This window comes from Protopterus annectens, chromosome 1.part2, assembly GCF_019279795.1.
Source record: "Protopterus annectens isolate FY-2018-M chromosome 1.part2, PAN1.0, whole genome shotgun sequence".
Lineage (NCBI taxonomy): Eukaryota > Metazoa > Chordata > Ceratodontiformes > Protopteridae > Protopterus > Protopterus annectens.
The window spans coordinates 724,309,002-724,333,686 of NC_056727.1; the positions used below are offsets into that span (position 1 = coordinate 724,309,002).

Below are 24,685 nucleotides of genomic sequence, written 5' to 3' on the forward strand. Positions count from 1 at the left end.
TCACAGTCCCATCATGCAGTGATTATGTCACTGTTGCCTGACAAGTCATCATCAGTAATGCCTTCAGAATCAGTGTTAATTCCAAGTGATTTAAGAGTCTTTTTCTGTTAGTCTAAACAACTTCTAAACAACTAGCAGTATATCTGTGTGGTTGTACTAGCAAGCTGTGAATAATTTTCTATATCCAGCAAACCTGCTTCATTCCGTCAACAACTTTCTTTCACTCCTGTGCTAAGTTACTAATTTAATAAATGTTTTTCCTATGATACCTCTAAAACCAGATACGTATACATGTTTAAGGGCATGCTTAGCAAAGTACAAATAAGTGTAGTCATCCTAATGCAGTAGCTATGCAGTGAATTGTAGGTGATTTCTCTTGCCTATCCTGCATTAATCATTGTCATTTCTTCTTTCTCACTAACTCCAAACAGGTGATTTACAGAGGCAGACCAGAGAAGCTGGTGCGTATGAGAAATCCCTGGGGTACAATAGAATGGACTGGTGCTTGGAGTGACAAGTGAGTAAACAGGCCAATCATACTTCTGTTCCTAAGCAGAACCCTCTGTATCAACAAGCAAACTACATTATATGTGGCAAATTAACATCTGCTGTCTTGTCTGCAGTTGCTGTTAAACAATACTGTTGACACCCATCCATAATTGTGTATAGTTATGTATAACTTCGGTTTTATTACAGAAACTACACCTCCTCAACACGCAGACCATTCTCTGAAATTTAAAAGTGTAATGTCTGATTTGTTGATGTAGCTTACATGGTTGTCCATCTCTGTCATTAACAGGATTTGTTCCAGTTCAGAATATGTTCCATACTGTTTGGGAGGCAGTATAATGTAGTATTTTATTACATTTGCCAGGAACTGGAAAGGAACAAAGCAAATTCCTTACTTGCTCACACAAGATTTTGTAAGGGAATGGGAGTGTGATCTAAAACATGTTCAGTAACCACCTGTGTTCCATTTTCAAAAGAAGCCCTTTGTAAGATTCTGTGTGTGTGTGTGTTAATCTATGCAGTAACACTTGAATGATTGCTTCAGAGGCCATATTCTATCAGGAGCAAATTTTGGGCTCCTTTATCTAATGTTCCCCATTTTCCACTTACAAGCACTACTTTTCCATGACAGAGATGGTAAAGCAGAATCTACCAGAGATATTATTGATAGAGTGGTGCTCTGCCGGATACTCATATGTAACAATTGAGTAAAATATACAGATTGGTGTAGAGATAAGCAGTGCTGATGTGGATGTGTGAGCTTACCTACAAAATGTCAGTGATAATTTTTCAATTCACTGCATCTATTTCAGCATCGGCAGAGTGAGAGGCTAACAGTGTTGGCTGCCACGAAAGGCAGGGAAAGCCTAAAAAAACATAAAAAAACAAGCAGCCCTGCACCCCTCTCTAATGGGGTGCAGGGGTGCACTGTTTGTACTGCATTTGTCTGCCTTACTGTGCCTGTTAAAATCATGTCTTATTGCTGTTTTCACTGTTTGCAAAGTAACTGTTGTTACTTTTCACTGTTTGCAAATCATCTGTTCTGTTTCCCATCAAGCAGTGTTTTAAATAACTGATTTGTTTGCTGTTTAAAATATTCTTTAGTGTCTCACTGCTGTTTTGCTTTCTATTTAAAATACTTTTTAATGTTTACCACTAAAATTAATGCAGCTAGTAGCTGTAGCTTAGTCCAAATACAGGTTTGCTGCATTTGGCTCTGTTTGTACTGGCTGTTGTATTCTGAGCACATTTTCCAAGCCATCTTTGATTTGAAGGGGCCCTTCTGCACCCTTTTGAGAGAAATGTGCTGACTGGAACCTGTCTGGTGAAGGGTGATAGGTCTAGGAATTGGAGTAAGCACTGTTATTGTTCTTTGTTTTACCTTCTGGTATTTAAGCCTTGCATTTGAGCCAGTTTCTGTTTGTTTGAACCAAGCTGAACTGAGGTGGGCTACCAGCCACAACTCCGAGCTGAGATACCAGACAACTAGAGGCTTCTGAGCTTCACAAAAACCATAAGTTGACTGCTTTTTTTTTTGCTTGATTATACTACTTACTGCACTTTTTATTGTGTTTTGCTTAATACTGTATTTTAATATTGTAAACTAAACTGCACTGTTTGTACTGCATTTATCTGCCTTACTGTGTCTGTTAAATTGTATCTTATTGCTGTTTTCACTGTTGCAAACTTTTTTATGCTATTTTCACTGTTTGCAAAGTCATTGTTACTACTGTTCACTATTTGCAAAGCATATGTTCTGTTTTCCCACAAAGCAGTGTTTTAAATAACTGATTTGTTTGCTGTTTAAACATTCTTTAGTATATCCTTGTTGTTTTTCTGCTGTTTAAAAAAAAATTAGTGTCTCACTGCTGTTTTTCTGCTGTCTAAAACATTTTTTTAGTGTTTCCCATCTAAATTAGTGTAGCTCGTAGCTGTAGCATAGTCCAGATATAGGTTTGCTGCATCTGGGCCTGTTTGTAGTGGCTGTTGTATTCCAAGCACATTTCCTAAGCCATCTTTGATTGGAAGGGGCCCGAGAAGTATGCTGATTGGAACCTGTCTGGTGAAGAGTGATTGGTCTAGGGCTTGGAGTAAGCATCCTCATTGGTTTTTTTGAGTTTTATAAAAGTTACTTTAAGTTGTTAATTTCTGGTATTTAAGCCCTGTGTTTGAGACGGTTTCTACCTGTGTGCACTTCATGCAGCACTGCACACTCTGGCACAACTGTGCGTCATAGCAAGACAGACAATTTCTACAGCTGTAGTACATTAGTGTAGTCCTCATCTTTAGTACATCTCCAATCTAAGAAGTATTGCTAATGACCTATGACCTAATAAACCATCAGCCAAAAACCCCGTCAAAAGTATCCATTTACAGAGCACCTCCTAGATCAGTCCTGAAAGCACCCCCTTTGTGATAACAGTTCTTCAAGCCTAGCATTATGGACAGTTTGACTACACTTGTTTCTCCTGTCAGCCTTGTTGACTTGGGTCTCCTGAGGCAGTGTAGCAACTGTCTCATGTACACTGACAACCCTCTACTAATAACTCACTCTAGTATAGAGGGAGACAGTTGTATCTACACCAAGAATCTTGAATCCCTAGTCTCTCGCACTCAAAAAAGTAACACTGAAGAGGTTGTCAACTCACCCACCACTAATTATGCACATAGTACCACTACTCATACACGTAGTACACATCCAACACATAAATCAACATACATGGAGGTTCTCTCAAAAAACTTACTGAAACACCAGAAACCTCCAAAATAAACAACTGCTACAACTGACGCAGTTCACACAGCACCCAAGACGCATAGCAACATCAGTGTCTCACCTGCCATGCCCTTAAGGTGTAATACTAAAAAAACAAATGTTCTTATCATTGAAGACTCCATAGTGAGACACACACATGTCCCACTCACCAGATTAGATAAGAAGAAAGTCACTGTCAGTTGTTTGTCTGGTGCCAGGACTCATCAGATCATGCATGCACTCAGGTCTCTTGGCAACAAGTACCATTATGACTCTGTCATAGCTCATGTTGGAGTGAACAACCTGAGACTTACCTCACTGAACTATATGAAGAGAGACATGACTGAGCTCTCCAAATATGTGTCCCAGGCAGGTATATCCCTAGCCTTGAACAACATATTACCCTCACTTAGAATGATGCCACAGTATAAACAAAAAATGATTGATTTCAATAATTGGCTTAATTTGTGGTGTCATTCATAGGGGATCCAGTTTCTGATAGCCTAGGATGACATGGTCAACAAACCTCGCTGCTCAGGCAGAGATGGATTGCACCTGGCACCACTAGGTTTTTGGCTGCTGGCAAAGGCTCTTGCCTCCCCCATAGTGCCTTTTTTAGGCAAGGTCTCAAAAACAAAATTGCCAGCTGTAACAAAATAAGGGTTATGCTGATAAACGCTAGGAGCTTAATACAAAAACTGCACACCCTGGAAGCACTTCTGTCACTGGAGGATGTAGATGTTTGTGCAGTCACAGAAACCTGGTTCAAGGGTACAATGCCTTCCACATCTTCAGACCACAAAACAAACGTATGAGAATCAAAGGAGGCAGTGTTTCTATCTATGTTAGAGATAAATTCACCTCCCAACTAGTTAGACTGGACGATTCCATGGAGTTACTCCAAGTTCAGATTACTGTGGGTAAGGCCCCCCCCCATTCAAGTCATAGCTAGTTATAGATCCCTCTCCATAGATCATGATGTGCACAAGGCCTACTTGACCAGACTGGAGTCAATCCAAATATTGCCAAACACTCTGGTCATGAGGGATTTCAATTATCCTACCATCAACTGTGAAACCTACCCTAGCCCTAACTCACTAGGGTAAAAGTTCTTTGACTTTGTTAACTCAAATGCCCTGGAACAAATTGTTCAAACCTCAACAAGAGGAACAAACATACTAGATCTGGTCCTTACTAACATGACAAACAGGTACACCACTGCAACAGTTGGACCCTCATTAATTAAATCTGACCCCAAATCAGTCACCTTCAAACTGGCACTACCACCAGAGCTCACAAAGGGCGAAGTCAGACTAAAAAACTTCACCAAACAAACTGTACCCTCCTACGGGAAGGTATAAATGCATTCCAAGCCCCACTCACAGCTGGAAGTGGTAACTACACCAAAGCTTACACTAAAGCTCTGTACAATTACTTGTATAAGTGTATAGACTTGGCTGTTCCAGAGAGAAAAAGCTGATCTGGTGAGCATCCAACATCAACAAACTTTACAACAAACTCAAAATGTTGCTGTCTAAGAAAACTAAGGTGAGGCCCCAACAATGGAAAAGTATTCTCCTCAACCTCAACAGGCAAATAAGATGTCAAATCCTCTAAGGGTAACTTTGAGAAAAACTTAGCAATCACAGCCAAAGATAATCATAAAAGGCTGTTTAAAGCTATGAATGTAGCTTAAAAGGTAGGACCCAAGCATGTGCCGAACTAGTGACTAATGGTATCACACACACTGATCTCACAGAGATAGCAAACCTGCTAGCAGATAGATTTGGTAAAAATTTCACTTTCTTATCCCCTCCAAACTTATCACAAAATTTGCCTTCAACTTCCTTCCCACCCTACATAGCTGTAGAGAAGGTCATTAAACCCTTGCCTAAGGCAAAAAACACAGCCTCCATTGGACCAGATGGCATCTCAGGCTGTCTTCTAATCAAACTAAAACATGAACTAGTATCACTATTAAGTACCTTAATTAATCACAGCCTAACCACTGGCTTTGTTCCTGCAGAATGGAGAACAGCAACAGTTATTCCCCTCCACAAAGGTGGCTTAGCAACAGGCCCAGGGAATTATAGACCCATAAGTCTGACCAGCCTCATCTGTAAAGCCATGGAAAGTAACATCATGGACCTCATAAATAAAGACATAGGTGACCCCCAAACCCTTGATCCGACCCAATCTGGCTTCATCAAGGGCAAATCCTGCCTGTTAAACCTGGTGGATTTCTTTGAAAATGTGACCTAGTGCCTATGAAGAGAGCAAATTTGTGCACACAGCTTGCCTCAACTTGGCAAAGGCCTTTGACACAATTCCACATTCAGGCATTACCAATGAATTTAGTAAACTGAATAGACACTGTTAACCACAGCTGCAAAGATGGTAAAATTGTCTCTGCACTCTTTCTTGATCTCTCTAAAGCTTTCAACACCATCTCCCATCCTCTCCTACTTTCTAAGCTCTCACACCTTGGCTTGTCCACACCTATTCTTAACTGGTTCACCAGTTACCTCACAAACAGACAACAATCCACCAAATGGTTACACTCTTTCTCTTCTTTTCTCATTACTTCTACCGGAGTTCCCCAAGGATCCATCTTAGGCCCCCTCCTGTTCAGTATTTTTATTAATGACTTTCACTCCACTCTCACTCATGCATCTGCAGTTCAATATGCGGATGATTCTACTATTATCTCCTCTGGTAACTCTGAAACCGAACTTCTGACCATTACCCAGAATGCTTTCTCTATTACTGAAACCTGGATGACAAATAATCACCTCGCCCTCAACTCAAATAAAACAAAACTCTTGCTCTTTACGCCCAAAAAAGTACCACCATTAATAAATCTGATTTCATCATTTTCTCCTCCAACAAGACTGCCTTAGAGATAGTTTCCCTTACTAAGTTACTTGGCATAACCTTAGATGACAACTTAACCTTTGACCAACACATCCACAACACCATCATAAAAACACACCAAAAACTTAGTGTCCTCTACCGACATATACACTTTTTAAACTACTCTACTAGAAAAACACTTGCCCAAACTTTTCTCTTACCTTCTCTTCTCTATGGTGCCCCCATTCTGACAAACATCCAATCGTCATTAAAAAATAAAATGGAGAGCTGCTATAACAAAATTGCTAAATGCGTTACTAGAGCAAAATATTCCTCCTACCACTGTCACTCATTACAATCCCTGAACTGGCTAGAACTCATACAACACCTAACTTACATACAACTAGCCACAGCACACAAATTCATCTATAATTCCTCCAAATGCCCAGCCCTGGCTTCACTTCTGAGTCTTTATCCACCAAACCATTCGCTAAGATCTGAAAATCAATCACTTATCCAAGTTAAGAGACCTAAACTCCCTGTTGGCCAATACCTTTACTCTTTCACTGTAGCCACACTCTGGAATGCCTGTCTACCTTCTCTGCGGACGATAAATAATGCCCTGTCATTCAAAACAATCACTCTACCAACATCTCTCCTCTCATTGGCTATGCTCTTGCACCATCCCTGATTCCTCAGTTACCTGATTACTAACCTGACTCATCTCTCAGATACCCACACTCTTCTTCACTCTCCCTATTGTGCACCCACCCTTAATCTTAGCACAGTGTGCATCTCCCTGCCTCACATGGTGTGTAAAAATTGTGTAAGTGCAGATTATCATTATCTGTCTGATCTATTGAATAACTGCCAAGCATCCAATTCTTCACAAAATGTTGTTAAACATTGCCTGTGTTACTGTGTCACTTCTGACTCCTATATTATTCTATTGTATATTGTTAAATGCTGTTATTACTCTTGTATAGTGTTAAATGCTGTTATTACCTCTCTAAATAATCTCTTAATTATGTATATTGTTTTTTGTTTTGTTTTTTTGGAGCTTTTCTCCCCAGGCCTCCACTGAAAATTGGCTCATTTCAGCCCAGTGGACTTTCCTGGTTAACAAAAGCAAATAAATAAATAAAATAAATAAACCCCTTTGTTGTAAGATGGTTTGCCAGCTGGCTCACAAACCAGTCACACACTATCAAAGTGGGTGACTCCACATCAACCAGCAGACCTGTCACCATCAGGGTCGGTGTTGGGCCTCCTACTGTTTGGAATATACTTCTCAAAAGGTCAGGCCAAAACTAAAGGGCTGTGGCTGACCAAGTCTGAGGATGACTGCAAACTAGGTGCAATTATTGAATCACCAAATGATGTCCGTTTACTTCAGGAGGGTCTTACGCAGACCAACAATTGGTGCCTTGGTCATGATCTCAAACTGAATGCAAAGAAATGAATCATCATTCCCTTCGGTAAAGACAATGTCCCTTCACACTATCAGATTAGCAACAATATCCTATGTACCTACAAAGTGGTAAGAAGTCTGAGATCACAAATAGACTGTGACCGTAACTTTGACCACCATTTGTCTACTGTAGCAAGGAAGGCTTTCTACGTAGCACACTTGATTAGTAGCAAAGGCATGAGCCCATGTACCTTAGAACTCTAAGAAACTCCATGCTGGAATGCTGTTCTAATGGAAGACTGTCTGCAGCATTATGGCAAGAAAACCATTTTATATGAAGGCAAGCAATCCCTTTGCTTTCCATTGTCCAACAGTGCCCCTAGGAACAAAACCTTTCTTGTAGGAATGAGGTGGAATTTTAGGAGGTTCGGAGAAAGACCAAGGGCTTTGAAGCAGGAAAATGTAACTCAAGGGCCTTCTGAATATCTTCTAGAGCAGCTGCCTGAATAAGCCAGTCATAAAGGTAGAGGTAGGTGTGTATAAGCTTGGTCTCCCTGTTCTTCTATCTTGAGTACTGCACTGACTTTCTTTTCTTAGATAAATAGCTAGCAGACAACTTGATCAACACCATGGCAGAGTAAGACCAGGCATGGACCTTCTTTAGGGATAGCTAGTCTTGCAGAGACTGGGCATGATGCTTGCTTGTCCTTGAGTTAAACAACTCAGTGGGGACAACCAGCTAATTCATGCTCAAGGCCTAAGGAGAATACCAATACAAATAGAAATGTTTGCGAAGAATTTGTTTCTTATACACTAAACAATTTCACATTCTTCAGTCTCAGAATCTGGCATCTAAACTGGCTATAATCACAATAAACACTATACAAACAAAAACAAATTTCCCCTACAGAGTATTGAACTGAACTGTAGAAGCAGGCCTACATTCTGGACTGACAAACACAAGGCATGCAGGCTGTGCTAGCCAATATCTCTCTTATACCACAATGTCCTGATGGGAGTGAGTCAATTGGAGCCAAGTGAGAGAAGGTAAAGAATTTTGGGAGAATGTAGAGAGCTTTGAAAGTCTGTTTAGCCATCAGGCAAGAATCCCACAAAAGTTATAACTGCAGCAGCAGTAGTGATCAATATGACAAGCATCATAATCTGTCACACTTCCTAGCTCCACCATGTCAAAACCAGCATTGGAAAGCCAGTCAGGCTGTCGTATGTGAAGTCATAAACAAGCCAACTTCTGGCCAGTCCTCTGAACTTTGTTAAACAATGGTTCAAGGATGTCTCTATCCATTCACTTTAGTGAGGGAAGGAAGGTAGAAAACAGCAGAAACCTCTGGAAATAGCCACAAAAACTGTTCTTAAGTCTTGAAATGTGCTCCATTGCTCAGACAAGACAAATATAAAAGGACTAGTGAGACTTTTCCCCATGACTCTGACACATCAGTAGATGTGCTTCCACATAAAGCTTTCAAGATGTGTTCATATTTTCACAGGAATTGCAAGATGAGTAACTCATGAGACCATATGTGCCTTGCCAATACCCAATCTAGCAATGTTCTTCTCATTTCTAGAAGAGAAAAGCAGATCATTTGGAATGAATTTATTGATGCCCATCCAATCATTAATGTTTATACTGATGGATGAGAGGGTATCAGTGTGTTTTAAATACAAGGGAAATTTCTTCCAGAGGTGGGGTAAATGTTGGGTAATATTTCAGCATGTTCTATTTGTACGTTGCTGGAAATTTAAATGTTTAGTTATAGTGTCTGTGGATCAATTTGTCATGTGGAGATAGATGAGATCAAATAGAGTGGGTCCTTCATGGCAGAGAATGTAATATATAGATCACCATGTAGAAGTTTTAACAGACCGGGTATAGGGACATGGTTTCAAATGTATCTTGGTAGCCAATGAATTTAGACCATTCGTCTTTTTTGGTAAGAATATCTGGGTCTTTCTAACTGTGATGTGTTTAGATGGGTACATACGATAGAGAGCATTGTATTCTATAACTGGCCTGATCAGCACTGAATAAAGAGGGAGGATCACGCTTCCCTGACTTGGATGAGATGCCTCTAGAAATCAGTTGTTCTAGATAAAAGGGTTTCCTGACTACTGGGGCTGCATAGTAGTCAAACAAGAGAAAGTGGTCGACCATGGTGCCAAGATCCTTGACAGTAGTTTCTGTTTGAAGTGGGTTACTGGCTAAGTTGTAGGTTATAGATGAGAGCTGTTTACCAGCAGTAATGATGCTGCATTATTTTGTATTTAATTTCAGCCCCTTTACAGTTGGCAAACATTGCGAGCCTAGGATTTGAGTTTATGGTTTGGCCATCTAAAAGGTATATACCAATAAGGAGTTTGCAATGAAACCAAGTTTCAGTTACCTGTACAACAGAGAATAGATGTGCTCAAAACAGCCTTAAGGTCAAGCAATTTCTTTTTAGGACTTCTGGTATAGAGAAAAGCAACCTTGATATAGCAGTCTAAATTAGAAACTGCTGCAATTTTATATGCTATGTTGAGATGTCCAGTAGAAAGACTCCATCTACAAAAGGCACTGTGGTAGTTGGCAGGGGCTTTAGCCTGTAAGCAGAAGCCAGGGGATGAGAGGTGGTGAACATCTATTTTGAAGCAAGTTGATTTTTCAGCCATCTCATCCCAGACAGAAACATACTGCCCTCCCCCCCGAATGACACCAACTGCTTAGCCAATTGTTGAAGCTGTGACGTCCACGCACTGGCCCAGTAGTCAAGGAGCCTCAATCCTCACCACTAGCACCAGTGAGGGGAGAGCACATTGGGAGGATAACAAATACACACACACAGTAAAGTACAATTTCCCTTAAGAGCACACAGAGATCACAGTCAGTCTGGGGCTGGTGTCTCCCTTTCTCTCCAGATCCCCAATAAGACTTCCCACTGGCACAGCTATAGGTTCCAGATCTCAACCTAGTGGTCAAGGTTTAAACCTCCAGCACCTTCTCTGTCCAACCAGTGCTTCATGTCCCTGCCCAGGTAGCTGACACACACACACTTTAAGATTTGATGTATATACAAGCACACAGACACTCCTGGGGAAGGCTGGCATAGGTTCTCCAGCTGTGCCTCCTTTCTGCCCTGACTATAAGGTAGTACCGACTGCCACCAACCACTAATATCAGCTACTATAAGGCCCTTCCCAAAGGGTGACCAATTTCACTGTGTAATGTTACTGTTATCCAAATAGTAAGTGTGACTGACCAGCAAGACTATTATGGCTTGGACAGTATCACCAAATAAATGCAAGTACTCTAGAGCTTACATTATCTGTACACAAAACAGCCACAGTTGAAAGGTTTAAAATATTTAATAAATAATAAAAACACAAGATAAATATCATCTATTCAACACAGTTCTAATCAATAGTTCAGAAATCACAGGAACTTTAAAAGAATATTGTAGGATAGTCTGACATAAATATAGAAAACAGCTAGACAAATCTGGCTAAATTCCTATCTATCTCTAAGAGAAACTATGTCCTAATAACTTTACTTACAAGGCAAAGTGCTTGTGAGCTGTTGTCAGCTTCAGACAAATTCCAAAATGCTCAATCTTTCTCTCTGAGAAAGTCTTAAAAATGATGTAATGTGAAATGACTCAGCAGTACTGGATATCATCAATTTATCACTTCTCCTTTAGTTCCCAGGCTAACAGAAACTCAAAATTTACATTTCTTTGTAAGCTGCACCTGGCCAGGAAGCCAAAGCAATAAAAGACACTTTTGCATGTAAAATCTAGCAATTATTTCTGTCTTAATAACAATAGAAAGAATTTGATAGCCCAAACATCCTGTCTCTGAGCTTGAGATCAAACACAGTTGTAATTCTTTACTTAACAGCTTTTCTCCACCAGGGTGCACTGCGGTTACAGTTTTGAAGTTCAGTATATAACACAGTTTTCTTCATTTTTTCTTTACATTTATAAAACAAGCCTGTAGATTATATTAATATTTACAATGACATAGAATTATCTACAAAATTCTATCTAGCTAGGCTGGCAGCCTTCACAGAAGCCAATTATTGTGTCTTTGTATTTAGGAATCATTCTGAGAGAAGGAAGGATCTTGCACAGGACCAGAATCTTTCCTGCATTTGACATATGTATACTGTCATATTTGCCAGGGAGAGGGACTAAACAGCACTCCTAACAGCATAGATCCTGACACCAGAAAGACATCTGTCACCCTGTCCTTGTCCAGCTTCTTAAACATGGAGTGAGTGTGCTTAAAAATGGAATCACCAGTTACCAGAACAGTTCAACATGTACTCAAGTCTAAGAAGCAGTGAACAGTTAGACAGACAGCATGGTGACTCATTTTTGCGTGTTAGGGTGGTAGAGTTGTGTTTGAGGATATCTGTTGAGATTTGTCATTTCCAGTTCTTGGAGGCATACAAAGTGGCTTTTTTGACAACCTCAGCACATGTTGGTTTGGCATATTCATGTAGTGATGAGCCTTATTATGTGTGGTGCTAACACGTCTTTTTAGGTGAGAGGGTCATCTCCATTGTGCTATGTATGTGAAGTAATTGCTCATTGTCTGTGAGCATCTGACAGTTCTTAACACTGCCTGAAAATACCAATTTTGATGAAGCTGACAACAGAAGGGACACAAGCTGACAGTACTTTCCAGTCTGTCAGGTGGGTATATGTATCACAAGTTAGCTAATATAATATACAGGTAAGTTGATAGATACAAGAGATCTTAAGTGCAAATGCTTTCAATATAATAAGTGCAAGAGTTAAAGACCAAAGTTGTAGCAATGAAAGTAGACCAAATAATCCTACAGTAAGTAAAAGAAACAAGCATGTTAATGTCCTACAATAAGTAAGAGATCCTACAATAAATCAAAGCAGCAAACATGTAAGAGCAATAGCAATTCATGAAGAGCAGCTACAACAGGACAGCTAAATGTATGCTACTGTTCACAGCATGGCTAAGTGTAACTAACACCAGTAATAAAGCTAATAATGCACCCCATCTCACCAAGCAGATAACTTATGTTTGTTCACAAGGGAACAGACTACCAGTAAAATCTAATGGAAACAAGTAGCACACAGTTGCAATCAAATCACTTGTGTCTATAGAGTTTAATGTGCAGAGATGCATGATATACATTTACAGGTAAGAACAGTATACAGTAATAAAATGAACCAAAAAATACTTACCACAGATCAGGTTGGCCTGATGCTGCAGTCAAATCTCATAAATCAGATCACTATCAGGAGTGTTCTGTTCTGCATATAACAGCTCTTAGCAAATGAACATCTGGCTATGAAACCATACCCAACTTACAGCAAACTTGTAAAACCTGAAAAGCTCAAAACAGCACATTCAGCAATAGCAACAAAACTTGTTTAAAGGTCAACAGCAATTAGAAGCCTAGAAACAGGCTAAACCCCTCAAGTCTTACCAGAGAAAAACAGCAAGCAATTTCAAAGCAGGACTACCTTAATCACAATGTGAGGATACACCTTGTGACGCCCGTGCACTGGCCCAGTAATCAAGGAGCCCCAATCCTCACCACTAACACCAGTGAGGGGTGTCTGCATTGGGAAGGATATCAAGTACACACACAGTAAAGTACAATTTCCCTTAAGAGGACAGAGAGATCACAGTGAGTCTGGGGCTGGTTTCTCCCTTTCTCTCCAGATTCTCAATAAGACTTCCCATTGGCACAGCTAAAGGGTGCAGATCTCAGCCTAGTGGTCAAGCTAAAACCTCCCATGCCCTCTCTCTCCAACCAGTGCTTCACATCCCTACCCAAGTAACTGACACACACACACTTTGAGATTTGGTTTGTATACAAGCACACAGACACTCCTGGGGAAGGGTGGCCTCTTTGCCATTCACTATGATAGGATATAACCTCTGGTGGTAGTTTGGTACCCTTGTTGTCTCAAGGCAACCTATTACTGGCATTTTGTCCTTCCTACTTACTGGCTCCCTCACCTTTTGTTCTGCACCTTGCCTCCATAGACATATATATGCCACATGGCCCCACTGGTTGCATTCAAAACATTCAACCCTAGGTCCTGGACATGTACCTGAACTAGTGGCTTTTCCTACTACTGGAAAATTCTGTTGGGGCAGTCTCAGCTGACCACCATGGGTTCCTTTAGACCCATGAGCAGTACTGGGGGTCCCTTTCCTGTGCAGGGATGCCCTGCTTGCTAGGTATAGGTCTCCCTTCTTCCCCAACTCATCTGAAGTAGCACATTGTCTATCAGCTAACCAGATCCTCGTGTCCTTAGGCAAAGTGCTAAGGGCTTGTTCCCTCACCAAAAAGGTCTGCCAGCCCTTCAAAAGTAGTGACCTGACATTCACTCACCCACCTATGAAATTAAGTGCTCAGTTCAGCAACATATTCACACACATTTTCATCTGCCTTACATCTATGCTCACAAAACGTTTTCCTATAAGTTTCAGGTGTTAGCTTAAATAAATTCTCACAGACAATTCTTAACAGCAGTATAATTTAAGAATTCATTGCCTGACAGTTTGGAAAGTACATTTACAGCTTTACCATGGAGTAAGGGAGTCAGGAACCGTACCCAGAGCTTTTGGTAAACATCCTACTGTTTACATACCCTCTCAAACATATGAATGAAACTATCAAAATTATCCTCCTCTGTAAATTGTGGAAGAAATGTACTGACCTTTTGTGCTTCTGGGGTCCAGTTATTCCCTTCCCCATTACCTTCATGACTCTGGCGAAGAGTCAGCATCTCCTTTTGTGCTGCCTCTGCTTTCCTTCTGCTCAGCTTCCAGGCATAGCTATTTCTCATTCTCCTCAGCCTGTAATCATCTCAGTCTTTCTGCTGCTTCTATTTCTAAATGTCTGGCCTCCAACTCAAGTCTCTTTAGCTCCAGATGAATTTTTATGTCCTCTGCAGAAAGGTTGAGCTGTTCATTTTCTGAGTGTTGCACATCTCCACGGCCAGTCTGATCGTCCTCCTGATTGCTGTTTTCTGATGCAGCTGTGACCAAAGCTGCAATCATGTCTGCCTTAGTCAGGTTTCCATGCACCAACCAGTCCCTTAGCGTGGCACATCTCAGCCAACTGGCTCCTTGTCAGCTTGCCATACCCCTCTGCTGACATGCTTGCTTGCTCTCCCTGACTAACAAAGCTAACAAAAGAAATAAAACAATTGTGATCTGAACTCTGAATATCATTCACTGTGTGGCTGATTTAGAGTACAAAAACACCTTCAGAGTTCACTGTACACAAGCTACAGGAATTCACTATCCAGACCACTAGAAGCCAATTGCCAACCAATTAATATGTGGTCTGGATATCCCACCTCTGCCAACCAATTAATATGTGATGCCCGTGCACTGGCCCAGTAATCAAGGAGCCTCAACCCTCACCACTAACACCAGTGAGGGGTGTCCACATTGGGAAGGAAAACAAACACACAGACAGTAAAGTACAATTTCCCTTAAGAATGCACAGAGAGCACAGTCAGTCTGGGGATTGTTTCTCCCTCTCTCCAGATCCCCAATAAGACTCCCCACTGGCACAGATATAGGGTACAGATCTCAGCCGAGTAGTTAAGCCAAAACCTCCGGTGTCCTGTCTGTCCAACCAGTTCTTCATTTCCCTGCCCAAGTAGCTGACACACGCACACACTTTGAGAATTGGTTTATATACAAACACACAGACACTCCTAGGGAATGCTGGTACAGGTTCACCAGCTATGCCCCCTCCTCCCAGGCTATAAGGTAATAATCACTACCACCAACTACTCTTATCAGCTACTAAAAAGGCCCTTACCAAAGGATGGCTGATTATACTGTGTAATATTGTTATCCAAATAGTAAGTGGATGAACAGCAAGGCTTATTTGGAGTTGCTTTGTACAGTATCACTATATACATGCGATGTACTCTAGAACTTAAATTATCTCTACACAAAACAGCCACAATTGAAATTCAACTCAATTCAACACAGTGCTAGTCATGAGTTCAAAAATCACAGGAAAATGCTTAAAATAATACTGTAGAATTGTCTGACATAAATATACAAAACAGCTAGACTAAATCTGACTAAATTCCTGTCTAACTCTAAGCGCAATCACAGTTATAAATAAACTTACATATAGAGTAAAGGCAGAGTACTGGTGAGTGATGTTCTTCAGACAAAATCCAAAATGCTCTCTCTTTCTCTCTGAGATCCCTTAAATTGATAATACATCACTGCTGACTCACTTTAGATTACATCATTCTTGACGCTTCTCTGGTTTCTAGGCTACCAGAGACTCTAAATTTACATTTCTTAGTTTTCTTAGTAAGCTTGCACCTGGCCAGGAAGCCATAACAATAAAATACATTATATATGTAAAATTTAGCAATTAACTCTGGTCTCAAAACAGTAAAAGGAATTCCTCAGTCCAGACATTATGTCTCCGAGCCTTGAGATCAAACAGTCATACAATGCTTGACTTATCAGCTTTCTTCCAGCAGAGTGCACTGTGATTACATTTTTGAAGTTCAACATTTAACACAGTTTTCTTACATTTTAACAGGACAAGCCTGTGGATTATATTCATATTTACAATGACAAGGAATTATCTACAAAATTCTAGCTAGCTAGGCTGGCAACCCTTACATATCTTCACACACCTAGCACACTATTCTCCAGTAAAACAAAGGAATAAAAATAAAAAGCATATATCCCAGATCTTGTTGGTTTGGGAGGTGAAGTAAAATCTGCTAAATAGGATCACAATCAGGAGCACTCTATATGACAAGTAGCAGCTCATAGCAAATGATATTAAACAGAAGTCTACATCTCACTTGTGAAGTGTTCATGAATGTAATCTCTTTCCATAAGCAGCACCAAAGTTATTGCTAGCATTTGCTCTTTTAGAATCTTCTGTTATTGTGGACATTGAATCAAATTTATATTGAGATTTTTCTTAAGTTCTTTTTCATATTGTTGCCTTTATTATACGATGTAGAGAGAGTTTATTTTACTCAATCTGTGATATCCACCAATCCCTTACTAAGATGGGAGTGTATTTTAGATCACAAAAACCTGCTGAAGTTAAAATATGTTTCCCTGCTTGCTGTTTTAACCATGCTGACTACACCATGAATCATTTCACTATCATGAAATTTTACACTAAGTTAAGAAAATTAATTCATGGATCATTTCCATATGTTTCATAAACTATCTTTCACTATTATAATAGCTCTGTTATGCTGTCTGATCAGTGAAATATAGTATTGTTTGTCTAGAAGCCGTTATCAGTGAAACCCTCTGCATTCTAATTTATTATCACAGATATACAGCTTTTAAGTCTCTACTGTGTCTATCTACTGTCATTAGCCCTTCTTATTAAGATTGACTTAGGGTACTCATTTTTCCAAAGTCTGTGATATTCTACAAACCTGCATCAGAACTTGGACCACCTTCTCTTTACATCAATAAACTCCTTTGGCTGTATATCACTGTTGGTCCATTTTGAATTTTCTTCGATTCTGTATCATGTGGACCTTAAAGTGCTTATCAGTACAGTTTGTTAGCTTCACCTGGTAAACTGCCTAACTGCAGAGGGTAGCATGCCATACCTGGAAGTATGCCTGTCATGCGTGTACTGTATCTCTGAAGCTTGGCACAGAGTCATACTTCGGCCAGTGTCCCCTATCCCAGTCATCCATTGTGCCCACCCTACAGGAAATGCTTCTTTATAACTTCCTCTCTCTGAAGCAGCACACATATTTAATCTGATTTCTTCATTATGGACTAATCTAGTTTGTCCTAGCTTGTTTGTTATTATACTTGAAAGGTTTCATTCCCCTAATGGTTGATAGCCTGCCTTTTTGTCATTTCTGTTAAGCTCATAATTAACAATTTAAACGATGTGATATGATTTGAAGTTACTGTTTCATAGTCTACAGTTTATATTTATAACTTTCTGCATTCTTTTCACATATAATTCATCTGGTAATGAAGACTTAAGCACACATGGGAGACTTGAATTATAAATTTAGTTCCCATAATAAGATTACCACTTTTGTTATTTACTGTGATATGTAACAACTGTACATACCACTGACATTATATTTTAATTGTTTAGTGCCCCAGAATGGAATTCGATTGATGCTGCCGTGAAAGATCGATTAGTAAACAGATGTGATGATGGAGAATTTTGGTAAGAAATTTCAGTTTCGGTTTTCTGTCCTTTCAATTATTGTTCATGCAGTGCATTGTCTATACATTCCTTAGAACTTTCAAATATGCTTGGTTTAAATTGAATTAGCACATCACACAGATCAGCAATTCACAAAGTACTTTAAAAATGTACAGATGTTTGTCATTCCCACCAGAAGAATAGAAAAAATTGGACTTCAAATGACTGAAATAAAAAAAAGTAAAAAGTTACAGATTTGATATAAACCAAATACTGCACAATGAACACAAATTTACTAAAACAGCTACATGTCAGAGCTGTATTCTAAAATCCTGCCAAATAATTGTTCTAATCCCAATCGTGCATACCCTTGCAGAAAAAGATATTTTGTTTTGCTGATGGTGTGTGAAGTTGTGTCAGTGTCTACCTGTTCTGCTTTTAACTTTATGCTTTTTCAGTGTTTTTCTGTTTTGAGTTCCATGGGCTTGCATTTTTAATTTTGAGCTTTTGTGCAAAAACATTATTTTTCGGCATGGTTTTCTCTTTTGTAGTGCACTGGACATTGTAACATAGTAAACAAGCATTCTAACCCATATTTTCAGTGATTGTGGCTGCTGTGTTAACTTTAAGTGTGGAGCACTCACTACAGTTTCGGAACTCCTTGAAGTGTTCCAGTCTATCCTAGCATTAGCCAACAAGGTGAACATTGCCAACATCACAGGGACTTGGCAAAAGGAAAGGAGGGAAAGCAATATGGTATTTACAAGTTCAAAAGAGATAATGCAGATAAAAGTTTGTAGGAATTATGGTTTATATAAGAAGCAAAATAACTTAAAGAGTGATGGAGGATGAGAAGGGAACAGTGTCAAAATGCAGAATACACATGTTGGGGAAGGTAAGTACACTGGCATTCACAAAGCAGGTAGAGTATTCAGAAAGTAATAACTGGACACTAGCTACCATGTTCAAAATGCATTAGTGGAGGAGGACAGTTTATTCATGTGAAGGTACAGGAAACAGGAGCACACAACAGGGTGCAGGTGATGGATTTCAGATTTGACAATGTATATATGAAATATATGAAAATGCGCATGAAGGTGACTTTATCAGCATACTGTTAATGTGGGTCTATATTATAAGCACAAAAGCTTAAAAGAGCGAATGCTCTTTTATCGAGCTGTAAACATCGAAACCACTAAATAGCGAAAACATGGAACAGCAATTTTTTCACAGGGAAAAAAAAATCACTGGGCCGGTTTTGGGACTTTGCCATTTCCTCCACTGTGGTGCAATCTTGGAGTTGGTATATTTAAGCTGGGGGGGGGGTGAGGAGCACAGCCTCCAACATCAGGTGTTTGTTTTTTTTTTGTGGAGCTGTTCCGTGTCTCGCTATTTAGTGGTTTTGATGTTTACAGCGCGATAAAAGAGCGTTCGCTTTTTTAAGCTTTCAAGCTTGTAATATAGACCCATTAATGTTATTAAAACAAAAACCTAATGGAGAATTCTGAATGGAATCAACTAGAGCTGAAGCAGTGAATGACTGTTGTTCCAGCATTATTAATGTTCGGTAAGTCATGCAGCACAGCTCCCAACTAACCAATGTAGTACAACTATAACAAAATACTCTCCATAAACAGTTGTTGAAGTGTGATTGATTTATAATTCAGCATCTCCATAGCCTTTGAAATAAACTGTCCCACACCTCACAACAGCACCAGACTCCTTGCATACTTAAAACAGACCTTAATAAATACCTGGGCATGCACACTTTTTTTTTGGCATCTCCTACTGCTGATTTCTGGTGCCTCCTTAGCAAGCTTCCTGTAATTCCAACTTCCACAGCTCCCATACCATTAGGCAGGATCCCCAATGTTACCCACACCAGGAGTGTTTCCCCATTAAGAGATGCCCTGCACACAAGGTGTTAACCTCCATGCATGAGTCAATAGATTTCATCTGCCAGGTATCACAGAATAGGACAAGCAGACCATGTGCCATCATACTGTAGCTTGGTGAGGTTTTCTTTTGCTATACTCCTTCTGACAGTGTGCTGATGTCACACATTTGTCATTAAAATGGGATGGCTATGAGGACTGGTTAAATATGTTTCTACGCAGGCTCATGGGACAGACATGACTCTCCTGCCCTTTCTGCAGTGTTTATATCACATTATCGAAAGATGAAAATAGCGAACGCTATTTCATCGGCACCAAAACTTCTAAACATGAAAATATCGAACATTCAGAAAAGCAAATTTTTTCCTATGGAAAAAATTCACTGCTCTGAAATACATACACACAACACAAGCACATAAAACAAACAGCAACCACACACATACACTTAAATTCCTACATCTAACGCTGCACTAAACTAAACATACACTACTATCTACCCACTTACCTTAACCCTAACCCTAAGGTCCGTCACTATCGCACACTCACCTAATCTGCACCCTAACCCTAACTCACGTAACCCGCCCCTAACCCTAACGTACAAACAATTGCAGACTTACCTGAACTCAACCTGTAACTTTCCACCACAGCGCTAAGAATAGCAAAGCCATAGAAACTGCCAACCAAATTCTTTCCCGAGGAAAGAATTCGCTGTTCTGCAGCTTCGCTATTCTTAGCATTTGCTAAATAGTGTTTGATATCAGAACATTCAAAGTTTTAATACTTCGACGTTCTGATATAGACCCCTTTCTGCATGCCCAGCTTGGCTATCTCTCTGAGCTCTGCCCTCTGCTAGAGTTTCTGTGAGTGGCCCACCCAGGATGAAAATACCCATCCTCCCCTGTCTGCGCAGTCACTGTTAATTGAATTCTTTTCCTCCTGGCCATAGTCAGGGCTACATCCCTCTATACCAGCAATGAAGCAGGGTATTCATCCATTTAACATAGTACAGTGGCATGCAAATTTCTAGAAGGGCACTCGGGCTTAACCTTGGCACAAACATATGAACTTATGAACCAATGAACTCTGAAGGGTGGTTCTAGTATTATGCAGGAAAGCTACCATGTAAATGTAGGACAGCAATAAAAGGAAATGTATTCATGGAATGCAGCTGTTCAGTCTAGATCTCTGATATTTCTGTCCACTACTTTAATTACATTATAGAGAATTTGAGATATTATAAGGAACAGCGTGATCTATGAATAAGTAATAATTCTCAGAAAATAAACACCTAGAAAGAGAAAATTATAAAGCAGGGTTATCCTTTAAAGCATATTTTGTATTAATGGATGAAAATACAGCCAGCACCTGATGTAAGCATTGACAATAATTGTTCTGTTTTCCTTTACAGGATGTCTTTCACTGAGTTTTTGAGACATTTCTCACGGCTAGAAATCTGTAGCCTAACACCAGATGCACTTTCCAGTGATAAATACAGCAAATGGTCTCTGACTCAGCATCATTCATCATGGAGACGAGGAGCTAATGCTGGGGGATGTGCCAACCACACTTGTATGTGATGCCTTTGTTTTATACACCTCCTCATATAAAGCATAATATTGATTATATGAAAAGCTAAGAAATTGTTATATTCATCTGTAATATACACCTCCATATCCCTGTTGTTAGTATATAGGATATTATCTCCTGAACAAATTGATGTTTTTGCTTTTTCCATTCTGCACAAATGTTTTCTCTATGACCACTCACTCAAAGTGCACATTTCTGCCTTATTCTGCAAAAAATGCAGGAATCTTTAGTGTAAAACAGGTAACAAGCATAAAACTGATGTTGTAACCAAAGACTGGATAACCACAATAGCCACATTTTGGGAATGTCGAGTTAAATGTAAAAAATAACCATTTTAAGCATTTTTGAGTATGATGCATGCATTTTCTAGCCTTTCGAATTTGTGAAGAATATGGTTTTCATAAAACTATTAAAAGATGAACATAGTAGTCAGCCCTTTTATTAAAAAAAATGTTAACTAGCTACTGCTGTTCGTGAGAGAAGAAGGTAAGGTAGATTCACCAGATCCAAACAAACACCCAGCATAAAGGTGTTGATTCCATGTTTTTGTGTTTAAATTACCTGTTTAACTGTTGTAGGCTACACACTCAAGTGTGATAGCCATTTCGGTGCATTTAAAGTGTTTTTTTGATTGTATCTGTTTTATTTAATGAAAAAAAAAAACTCGTTTTCCTGCCTTTCTGAGCTAGTATAGTCCAGTTTTCAGGTTAGTGCTGAATTCAGGGCTGTTACAAGTTTCTGTGTTTGCCCATACCTTGCTTGGATAGAAGGAAGTTTCTCTGTTCACTGTGAGAGAGGAAGCTTTGAGCAGCCTATCTGTCCCTGGAGGAGTGGTTTCAGCCCAGAAATTAGTAGTTTATTGGCCATTTTGGGCTAATTTCTATCTCTTTCATTTCCCTGCTATAAAACCCGCATTTGCGCCGGGCAGCGCTGTTAGCTAGGGTATAACTATTCCAGGCTCCACAAAGTCTGCTCTTCAATTTTTCCCTTGGAACTAGACAAACTTTCAACTTAAGCACTCAGACCATTCACTTCTCATTCTGGCACTTGTTCAAAACTCATAGCAAGCACTAATGAACCTTAGCACTAGACCCCCCTATACTGTAGAGAAGGACAAGGCTCTCTATTCGACCTTACCAGCCAATCAGTAAAACAGTTCACTGTACCTATCCAGGCATGTCCAAAGGGCAGTTTCAGGTGTACTCTCTGGTCCAACTGGTGAATCTGGGCATTTTGAGGCAATGTTACAATTGCCTCATGTACACAGACAACCCTCTCCTCCTTCCACCAAACACTAATACATGCGAGAGATGAAATTATACAGCCAAACTGGAGGCTAAGCTTTCTCAACCCAAGACTGGACCAGGCAGTCAAGAGGAGAAGGGAATTACTTGCATTATGCCACCAGTCTCACATAGACCTATGAAACCAGCACCGGCAAAAAACACACATAAATGCATGAAAACATACTCAGAGGCTCTAAATAAAAATCTGCAAAAGCAACAGAGACCTCCAAAGCAGACATCCAAGCAACCTCCACCACCCCCCAACACAAACCATGAAACACATACTTCACAAAACCAGTGTGCCACACAATCACAGCCCTTAAAGCCAAATAACATACCCAACAAACTAGTAATAGGTGACTCTATAGTCAGGCACACTGACGTCCCACTCACTAGGCTGAACAAGGAGAAGGTTACTGTTAGCTGCCTGCCAGGTGCCAGGATCTGCCACATAACACAAGCACTCAGGTCACTCCAGAACAAGTACAAATATGACTCTGTCATTGTCCATGTTGGTGTGAATGACCTGAGCCATATCTCCCTGGACTACATGAAAAGAAACATGGAGGAGCTCTTTGATCACGTAGCCCTGGCCAGTATGACCCTGACCCTGAGTAGCATCCTGCCCTCACCAAGAATTATACCACGGTATAGAGAAAAAAATTATCAATTTCAACAATTGGCTAAGCTTCTGGTGTCATTGAAAGGGGATCCAGTGTCTGTCAGCCTGGGATGACATGCTTGGTAAGCCACGCTGCTTCGCTAGAGACGGCTTGCACCTGTCACCCTTAGGCTTTCGAATACTGGCCAAGGCTCAAAAGTGCATTTTTAGGCCAGGCTCAAAAGACAAACCCACTACCATAAATAGCACAAGTAACAAAAAACTGACGGTAGTGCTACTCAATGCCAGAAGTCTAAACCTCAAAATGCATGCACTCGAGGCACTCCTCGCTATGGAGAAAATCGATATATGTGCAGTAACAGAAACCTGATTTAAGTCTCCAGAGAGGACCCCAGCACTACCAGGCTACAGCACATACCATACATTTCAACCACAAAACCCAGACCGAAACACAAAAGGCGGGGGAGTATCCATATTCATCAAGGATACCCACACCTCCAGGTTAGTGGCACAGTAAAATGCTTCAGAGATCATCCACGTGCAACTAACAATGGGCAAAATTGCTGTTCAAATTATAGCTTGCTACAGATCACCCACCATATCCCAGGACCCCCACTCTGCATTCCTGGAAACACTGGGAAACAGAAAGGTCCTACCAAACACCTTGATATTGGGTGATTTCAATTTCCCAAACATTAACTGGGAGAACTACTCAAGTACAAACTCCCTTGCCCAACATTTCCTAGAATTTATAAACTCAAATGCCCTGGATCAACTGGTCAACACCCCCACCAGAGGTGGCAACATATTGGACCTGGTCATCACCAACATGGATGACTGGTGTTGCACACAGGAGGTCAACCCCTCACTGGTTAGATCTGACCATAAACTAATTACTCTGGATATCGACATTCTGCCACCACCCCCAGTCAAAGAAACCACCATGAAAAACTTTTCAAAAGCAAACTTCACATTACTTAAGACCAAGGTGGGAAGTTTCAAAGCCCCCATGCTAAAGGATAACACTGTCCAAGCTGCAAAATCCTTTACTAATGCACTCTACGGGCACCTACAAGAATGCATGGATCATGCTATCCCAAACAAAACCAAGACTCACTCCTCCAAGAAAAGGAAACCAGTCTGGTGGACCCCTGCCATAAACAAGTTATACAATAGAAGGAGAAAACCAGTACAGGAAAGAGTAAAATCCCAAGAAGGGAAGACATCCCTGATCAGTATCAGCAAGAAACTATGTTCCCTCATAAAATCATCCAAGGCTAGCTTCGAAAGAAAAATTGCCATGGACTCCAAAGATAACCACAAGGCATTCCTTAGCTATGTCAAGAATCTAAGTGGCAATTCTCAGACCTGCTCGGAGTTAGTGCAGAATGGCACAAAATACACTGAACCAACTGATATAGCCAACATCCTGGCAGACAGGTTCAGTGCAAACTTCACCCCTCTCTCACCCCCAAAAGAGCCCATAACTATACCAGAAGAATGTAGTGCCCCTGAAATCACAGACACTCAGGTTAAAACAGCCCTCTCCAAAGCCAAAAAGACAGCATCAATGGGAC

At 40.3% G+C, this 24,685-nt stretch overlaps 1 protein-coding gene across 2 annotated transcripts in view; it reads left to right on the forward strand.

Moving 5' to 3' along the window:
- CAPN2 (calpain 2) overlaps positions 1-24,685 on the forward strand; it is a 602,999-nt gene that overhangs the window by 381,676 nt on the left and 196,638 nt on the right. For both annotated transcript variants that reach the window (XM_044058713.1, XM_044058721.1), the window contains exons 7-9: positions 432-517; positions 17,665-17,739; positions 21,022-21,182. In XM_044058713.1, coding sequence (XP_043914648.1) covers positions 432-517; positions 17,665-17,739; positions 21,022-21,182 — 322 coding nt within the window. The remainder of the gene's footprint in view (positions 1-431; positions 518-17,664; positions 17,740-21,021; positions 21,183-24,685) is intronic.